The sequence below is a fragment of the Wolffia australiana genome, chromosome 2 (assembly GCF_029677425.1).
Source record: "Wolffia australiana isolate 7733 chromosome 2, ASM2967742v1".
Taxonomy (NCBI): Eukaryota; Viridiplantae; Streptophyta; class Magnoliopsida; order Alismatales; family Araceae; genus Wolffia; species Wolffia australiana.
Genome location: NC_135836.1, coordinates 7,172,468 through 7,181,637, shown reverse-complemented (window position 1 = coordinate 7,181,637; position 9,170 = coordinate 7,172,468). Strand labels below are relative to the sequence as shown.

The 9,170-nt window shown below is 41.1% G+C and overlaps 1 protein-coding gene across 1 annotated transcript; it reads left to right on the top strand.

The window, feature by feature from the left end:
• Positions 1-203: 203 nt before the first annotated feature.
• LOC144715062 (LOB domain-containing protein 30-like) lies at positions 204-2,657 on the top strand. Its single transcript, XM_078589934.1, has 2 exons — positions 204-940; positions 2,285-2,657. The coding sequence occupies exons 1-2, from the start codon at positions 638-640 to the stop codon at positions 2,612-2,614; spliced, it is 633 nt and encodes a 210-aa protein (XP_078446060.1). The 5' UTR covers positions 204-637; the 3' UTR covers positions 2,615-2,657.
• The last annotated feature ends 6,513 nt before the right edge of the window (positions 2,658-9,170 follow it).

Here is a 9,170-nt window from a genome sequence, read left to right as displayed (position 1 = left end):
ATTGACGAAAGGAGATTCAGCATCCATCACCTGCAAAGACACAGATCAGAAAAGAGTTGGCAGACAAGTGAGGAGAGAGAATTTGCTGAATTTGATTCACGCAAGAGACAAAAAGCAGACATGTAGAGGAGTTAATCGATAGACGGGCACTTAAAGAGGGAGCACAGAAGTGTAGAGAGACATGGTGGGAGTGAGAGAGAAAGGGTGTGAGGGAGAGGGAATGAGTGAGAAAGATTAAGTGAGAGAGAAAGGGTGAGTGGGAATGAGCGAGAGAGAGAGAGAGTGAGAGAGAAAGAGTGAATGAGTGAGGGAGAGCGATAGAGATAGAGTCAGTAGAAAGAGAGATAGAGACGGGTTAAGCTTCCCTTGCTGGTTCGCGTGGCTTAAAAGCCTCACATCTATATCAAACAAAAAAGGGTCGGAATAAAAACGCCATCGCTTTCCAACTCTATACCACATGACAAAGGCAAGCAAGAGCAGGCTGCTCTTCCTCGCCACCCTCAACTCTTTCTCTCTCTCTCTCTAAACGCGGAGCACTGACCCGACACGCTCTGCAGACACCAAAACCCTCTTCATCTCTCTACTTTCTCTCTCTACCGACCGCTGAAAACGTTGGTTTGCTTGAAGAGATGACAGTATGAGCGGAAGGGGTAGCGGAGTTTTAGGCAGCGGTAGCGGTCCCTGCGGCGCATGCAAGTTTCTGAGGCGAAAATGCGTTACTGGGTGTATTTTTGCGCCTTACTTTGGCTCCGAGCAAGGCGCAGCTAATTTCTCGGCAGTTCACAAAGTGTTCGGCGCCAGCAACGTTTCCAAGCTTCTTATGCATATTCCAACTCACAAGCGTCTCGACGCTGTCGTTACCATCTGCTACGAAGCCCAGGCCCGGCTTCGCGACCCCATCTACGGCTGCGTAGCCCACATCATCGCTCTTCAACAACAGGTGATTTTTTTTTTTAAATTGTGAAAAGTTTTTTTACCTTTTTTGTGTATATTCGCCGAAAACTATCTGTTGGAGTGGTTTTTTCAGTCTATATACGCGTATACCTTTCCTTTGGTATGATTTGTTTTGGTATCTACTCGCCTTTATGTTCTTCCGGATGATTCTTTTAGTATCTATTCCCCTCTACTTGATTTTTGGATGATTGTTATAGTGTTTATATTTGTCAATATTTTCTTTTGGGATGATTTTTTAAGTCTATATTCGCCTATGTTTTCTTTTGCGATGATACTTTAAGTATATATTCCCCTGTGTTTTAATCAAATGGACGCCATAAAACGCAATACGTACGAAGATTCCGTTTTTGCCCTACTTCAGGCATCATCCAGGAATAAGCTCTCGCTTGACAGGAAATCAACCTTGTATCTTTCCTGTTTCGATGAATTGTGTATTCATCCCTGTGTTTCAACTTGGGTTTTCTCGTAGAATATCTTCACGCACTGAATCTTTCGAAGACATGTAGTTGACATAATTTGATCGAATCCTATATGTCAGAGTTATCGATATAAATCGTCTGCTACTGAACGGGCTGGAAGAAACTTTCATGATATCCATATCAACACGACTAAGTGACTGTAAGCTACTGTTTTTCTTTGCAATCTCAGTTACGTAATTCTCTTTGAAGAAGGATCAGCAGACGATCTAAACATCAAACGCCCACAATCATTAATTATCGTGGGTATTGTTTATAACTTCCTTGGAACATAATTTTCCTAAAAGAGATTCAGTAGCGGAAAGAAACACGAGTTAGTAACTGGAAGCGACCTCTTTTCCCATTAAATTCTGTCAAGTATTATCACTGAACATTCAAGTCTGGTTAAGATTATCTAGACATGAAGTCATAAGAAGTCCAAAGTTATTTACATTTTCTGAGTTGCAAACTTCTTTCGAGCTTTCAAATATTCGAAGTTCCATTTCGGCAGAGAGAGATTGCGAATTGTGGCAGGCTTCTAATTTCGGAAACTGGTAAGCAGTTAGTCGCGGGAATCAATTCTCTTTCTGGGGAAAGGTCGATGAATTATAATTCTTTCTGCAAATCTCTGTTCAATGGAGCTTCCGTCAGCAGTTTATGCCGTCAGCATGGCGTCCGAGTGGATCTGTTAAAATATTTTTTCTCCACAAACGATCAAATCAGTCATGTCCAGTGCCTCCTTATCTCGATCTTTGATGATGTGAGCTCGGAGTTGACGCTCCATGAAACGTTACGTCTTCATCGGAGTTTTCTACTAAAGGAAACCTCCCATCTACAGATGACATGGGCTGACGTTACTCTCTGGTTTTCTACAGGTATTGAGTTTGCAGGGCGAGCTATCGTTCCTGAGGGCTCATCTGGCAACTTTTGAGATGGCCGCCGCTCCTCCGCCGCCGCCACCGCCGCTGCCGCCGTTGTCTTCAGCGATAGCCATGCCCGTGACGGAGAGCGCGCCTGGGCCGGCTCTGGGCTCGCCATTTGACCTGGCGACGCTGTTCGAAACGCAAGTGGCTCGGCCGGCGAGTCGCCGGCAGTTCGCCGCGGACGAGCCACCCTTCCGCGGCGACGACTTGCGGTCGCTGGCGAGGGAGCTCGTCGCCAGCCACCGAACCGTGCCCACGTTTTCTCCTCCCGCTACCAAATGAAAGACGGGTTTGATCTTGATTTGATCTTGATTTCCGTTGATATGATCGCAGTCTATCAATATGTGCATGCAGGAGTTCGGCGACGGATGAGATAAACTGTTTAGGATGAATCAAGGGTAGTCTCGTTCAGGATGGATCAAGAACTGCGAATTGGGTTTTGTTTATCTGCCGTTTAAGAACCCTGTCTACACTGTTGGAGGATCTGCTGAAGTAAAGGAGTCAGCAAAGCGCCAAGTCAATAGTAATGCTGCCCAATAAGACTAAAAATAAAGATTAGCTAGTAAGAAAGCAACACATACTCTATGTTTTCTCCTCCCGCTGCCAAATGAAAGACGGGTTTTGATCTTGATTTCCGTTGATTTGATCGCAGCCTATTAATATCTGCATGCAGAGTTCGGCGACGGATGAGACAGTTCGTAACTGTTTAGGATGAATCAAGGGTAGTCTCGTTGAGGATGGATCAAGAATTGCGAATTGTGTTTTGTTTGTCTGCCGTTTAAGAACCCTATCTACACTGTAGGGGGATCTTCTGAAGTAAAGGAGTCCAGGATCAATAGTAATGCTGCCCAATAAGACTTAAACTAAATATTAGCTAGTAAGAAAGCTAAACATATTCTGTACTCTGTTAAAATCATTAGTGTCCAGGATCAAATGTAGGATAAATGATAGACAGGATCAAATATAGAAGGTCAGGATTAAGTCGTAGATAGGTAAAAATTTAGAAGCTTCATCCAGGAATAACAGCTAAAAGTAAACCTAAATAAGTAGCATGTGAGGGGACAGGATTAAATAAAAGAATAGGCTTTATAAGCAGTTGTAATGGCTCAGATTAAAACAAATCAACATTACTATATTTTGAAATAATATAGCATTATAAGTAGTCACCATATGTCAACGACAGTTTCATGGGAATACAACGATCTAATCGTAGTGTCTCGATGCACCTGTCTTTCCTTCTCCTTCTCCTTGTCTTTTTCCTTTCTTGTCTTCCCTTTCTCTTCTTGCTCATGTTCGAGATCAGCACATGGTAGATTAGACGAAATTCAGTGCATGTAAAAGTGCATGTAAGAGGAGCAGGCTCAATGGCCAGATTCGATTTGTTTTGATTTATACCCATATAAAAGGAAAATAGGGATTTAGGCGCTTATAGTTCTTTGTAATCTGTGTTGTATGTTAAGAAACCGTTCAGTGAAAGAAATTTTCATACTATTTCTCTTGAGATAGGACAGCTGTACACCTTTCTTTTAAGAAATCATTGATACAATCTCCATTTACCTTTGGGTTTCATGAATAGAATACCTCTTGAGTTTAGATAATATTCCACACGACGAATGCGCCAACTCATTGTCATTGACAATTATGTTGCCTTAATTTCGGATATGTCTTCATAGTTTAACTTAAATGAAGTTTCATAAATTCTTATAGAGACCGTAATCCCCCTTCCAAAACCCTTGTGTGTTAAATTTCAAATTTAACTAACAATCAAGACTCGTAAATTTTTTTTCCAATCATTCAAACTTAAGAAAATTTTATAAGATTATATATTTTCCATTACTAACAAAAATTCATTGAAAATTTAGTTTGTAAATGTGGTAAATTTAAATTTTTTAAAATTATATCATTAAAATTATGCTTTTATACTTCTTTTTTTACCACGTATGTTTAAATTTGCACTAGCATTATTCACCGTTCAAGGTAAAAATGAGAAATTTATGATTTGTTTTACTAAGCTCTATTTTTATATATTTTATTGATTTTGGAGACTAACCCCACTTGACTCTCTGGAGTCAAGTTGATTTCTCATATCTTCTTGGAGTTCTATTTGACAAAAAAGACTTAGGTGCTATTTCTCCAAGAATCTTGATCACCCTTGAGATACAAATAGGAGGTGAGTAGAAACCTAAGCCATCTAATAGATAATACGAGGAGGCGCAATATACAAAAAGCCCATTCTAGAAGCTCATTCAAATATCCTTGAAGACAAGGTCAACTAAATGCAAGAATTGTGGAACTAACCAAAATTCGAATTTTAAAGGCCTATTTTTAAATTTGGGGAGGAGAAATGTGGGTCCGGGCTGGAAATGAAGAAATCCTAGCCCTCTAAACCCTTGGAATGATATCCAATGGCTAGGACATATAGGGTACTTCTATTTATTCTCTTCTCCACTCTCTTCATATCTCATCTTGGATTTTTTCTCCTAACTTGTTGTCGGAGGCTCAGTGCATCAGATTTCTTTGATCCATTCAAGGGTGATCAAGATTCTTGGAGAAATAGCACCACTTGGCCCTTATGGGAAGTTACAACAAGGTTCATGTGATCTCCTGAATGTGTGATCTGAATTTTCTCACATATTTCTCTAGGTAAACATCAAAGTAGATAGCCTAGACCAAGCTTTCCTACTCATCAAACAACACTGAAAAATTCCTCCTCCAGCAAAAGTTACAGTGCTTTCAATCTACTACCTGCCCGACGAAGCGCCGACGCCCACAAAATTGTGGTCGAAGGTTTTCTTCAACGTTAAACCTTATTTCTTGCCCTAAAACTCCCCAATATTTCCTAAAGAAATCACATTTAATTATTAAAACTTATCTAAATCAAAATAAATACGTATTTCATTTATTTAAAACAGTTTTTACTAGTTTTCATTTACTTCATATATTTTCCTGTATAGAAAATACATATAAATCCAAAAAATATAAATCACCTAAATAATTATTTTAAAATATATTTTAAATGCAATTTACACTCTCATTACCTGTTCCTTGTGGATTCGACCCTTAATTACCCTATTTCAAGTAAGGAAAATTGTGGAAATATTGTTGCACAAAACAGAGCCTTAAAATGACTTATTTAACCCAAATTTTTGTTTATCAGATAACCATATAAATATGAGACAAAAAAAAGAGAAAAAGATTGAGATATACAGGGGGAGAGATATAGGCAGCGGATAGAAGAGAGGGGGAGAGAGGAGAGAGGATAGGGAGAAATATTAAGATATAGATATATGGAGTGAGAGAGAGAGAGAGGAAAGAGATTGATAAAGAGGTAGGGAGGAAAGGAAGGATAGGGAAAAATCAAGTGAGGAGAAACATAGATAGATAGCTGTATTTGTAAAGGAAGTGAGAGAGGAGAGAAAGGTAGAGTAAAAGAGGTAGCGAGAGAAAAAAGAGAGAGATAGGAGGGAGAGGGAGGGAGTAACTGAGGGGGAGAAAGAAGATAGAGATATAGAAGACTAGAGAATGCAAGAGGTAGCAAGTAGGAAAAGAGATATAGATAGAGGTGAGGTGAAGGAAAGATAAATAGAGAAATAACTACATTGACAGAGAGATAAAGAAAGATAGTGAGAGAGATTACTTGAGATAGATGAAATGAGAGAAATAGAGATAGAAAGGGACATATAAGGATAGTTATAGAGATAAAATAAAAGATAATGAGAGAGAGAGAGAAATATAGAGATAGAGATAAAAATAAAGGATGGTAGGAATGAGGGAGATGTGGGAGATAGAGAGAGAAGATATCGGAGATAGATATACGGAGAGAGTGATACAGAGAGAGGAGATAGGAGAAAAATATACAGAGAGGAGAAAGGGGAGTGAAGAGAGGTGATAGGACAGAGATAGAGTGAGAAAGGGATATGTGGAGGAGCGGAAAGTTAGGGAAAGAGAGGAGAGAGTTCAATCTTTGTTAATGCATCTTACACTACACATCCCAAACCTGGAATACAAAATCAATAACATGTGAACTCACAATTTATGTCAAGTAAAAATCTTGATGCAGAGATACCATTGTACATCCATATTATACTCTACATACTACACAAAGGAAGATTAAATATAGGGATCTAGATCATTTTCCATGGACCAGTAATCTTAGTGTCTAAATATTTCACCTATAGAAATAAATATACTGTAAATATTTATTGTGACTTGAAATATATTAGTCCAGCCTTATTGGTTCAAATGGGCAAGGGTTCATGATGTTGGACGTCATCGATGACGTCTTCCGAGGGTAATTCCCTGATGGGGATGTAACTACGTGATATCATGAGACGTGCGTGCAGGCTCCGACTCATGGGGTTCGTCAGGTTTTGAGCTACGGGATGGCGACCGGTGATGGTGACGCTGACCTTCTGACCCTCGTCAGAGCGACGGCGGCGACTACAACACCGAACAGAATAATTCTATAGGGGCTCACATGTAATGAATGAGCTCGACCCATACCTAGAGATTCACTCGTGACGTAGTTTTTATATATATATATGTTCGCTCACCTAACTATCCCGAGCACAGTGGAGTACAGTAAAAAATATACTAGAAGATGTAATATAACTGACGAGCAAGGGGAACGACATACCTCATCAGTGGCGGCATCCTCTTTGTCGATGTCTTCACCGGCACAAACCGGTATGGGAAAGTGAGGTGAAGGAGTGTGCTAGAGACGGGCACGTGGTAGCTCAACACGCAGCCACAGAGCAGCCATGGAGTGGTAGTTGAAGGTCGGAGGCAAAGAGAAGTTGGAAGAGACGTTCGAGGATGGTGTGGCTCAAGCGATATGCTAGATCTGGCAGAGCAACATTGGGCAACCGGTCAGTAGGGGCGGAGTCGAGCAGCGGATGTGAGCGCCAAGCACAGCGGCACATCGATTCACGAGTATAAAGTGCAGTGGTCCGAAGAAGCAATTGATAGAGCAGGTAGGGGGTGGGCGTGACTGGTCCAGTGGCGACTTTAGAAGGTTTTTTGCAGCACTCCAATGGTGCAGTAAGGCACGGTCCCGACAAACAGGAGCCCAAACGTCGACTGCTCAGACCTTTCTCTAGTGCAAGTCTGTTGACCACCGGGAGTTTCAGGTGCAGCACCGTCGACTCGGATGATCACCTGTGCACGTGTTGGTGGAAATAGTTGTACCCGAAGAAGGTACATTACAGCCGAGTGATATTGACCCAGCAATGGCTTGCAGACGGTGTCGCCAGTGTAGGAGCCTGCACGATCGTACTTATGGGCAGACTCCAGCAATGAGTCGAGCAAGGGAATACTCAACCTCGTTGACGGAGTAGCAGTATGCAATGATACACATTGCAAACTGATCGACGCCGACTGTTGGGGTCTCAAGGGAACAGCGACGAAATTCGGCAAGCAGTATCGCAAAAAACGCATTGACCAGACGCAGCGTGGAATCCGACCATGTCCTTTGAAGGCGAGGGCGGAGCAGGTTGCACCGCGGTTTATCCCTTATGGTCTGACCAGATCTATGCACGGGAGAGGGATACGATTGGCATGATGGGGCGCCGATTATCATGCACCATCCAAGATTGGTCAATGCAATGGAGGCTTCACCGTTCTTGCGAGAGGAGTTGTCTAAGCGATGATATCACACGCCAAAAGGGACTCAAGCCAGAATCCAATGCACGCGCAAAACCGCCAAGAAAACAGACCATCAAATGGTGGATGAATGTGGTGTTCTCTCACCCTCCCACGTTCACCTTCTCTTCTTCCCCCCACTGGTTCTTCTTCTTTTCTTCTCCTCCTTTTCCTTCTTCCTCTCTTCTCTTGGGTGAGATCTGAAAATGACTGTAACTGCAACAAACAACTTCCAGATCTGAAAGAAATTGTGTCCATCATGGCCTTATAAAGGGCCATGATGGACCCATTACAGAGTTCACATAAGGGGCCAATAAGGGACTCCTTTTTTAACAACACTTTAATTGAAAAAAAAACATAGGGAAAACTTAAAACTATTCGAAATAAAATGATAGGTAAAATGTGACGATACGGACGCGTCACGACGAGTACGGTGAACTCGTCATGATGAACACAAAACATGAAATTGGACGAACACAAACAGATAATTAAAATGCGAAAACGTGCATGGACGTGCTCTATCCGGGGTATTTAAACTCGGGCGTCTTCACGGGTGCTTTTGTGTGCCGGTCAGGCTTGACACGGACCGGTGCTGATGTTGATGATGGCCAGGGTGGCTCCAATGACGTTTCATTGATGTCGTTTGGGCGAGCTCCATCAATTCAGCGACTTTCTTCCATTGTATCATGAGATGTGTGATGAGGGTTAAAGAAGTGACAAAAGATGGGTCTGGGAGACTCATAGTGATAGAATACATGACATGTTGCCCATATGACAATATTATGATGGATGACTAGGGGTCTGGACAGGTGATGTGATAGGTCATCATGTCCCAATGACAAGGAATAAGGGTTTTACAAATCACAAATACGGGAATAATTTATTTTTTTCCAAATAGAGGGGAAAATAACAAAGTTGAAGAAAAAACTTTAGAAAATATTATATTATAATATCTATGAAGGTAATGTACATATTTAAACACCATAGATAAAAATCCCATTGAGTGGGATATTAATATATGTACTGGATGATGCACCAAAAAATGATATAGATTAATTATAATAAAATAATGCAATGATAATACATTAAAAGTGAACTGCGTGTAAAAAGGTTATAGTGGCTGACTCGATAAGAATTATAATTCAACTTTACAAGTTTTGGAAAGGAAAAGGATAATAAAATGCATAGATAAGAAAGT

Excerpts from the sequence above, each read along its gene's own strand:
- LOC144715062 (XM_078589934.1), top strand. The coding sequence starts at position 638 with ATGAGCGGAAGGGGTAGCGGAGTTTTAGGCAGCGGTAGCGGTCCCTGC. Across the intron at positions 941-2,284 it reads TCATCGCTCTTCAACAACAG|GTATTGAGTTTGCAGGGCGA; the intron begins GTGATTTTTTTT and ends GGTTTTCTACAG.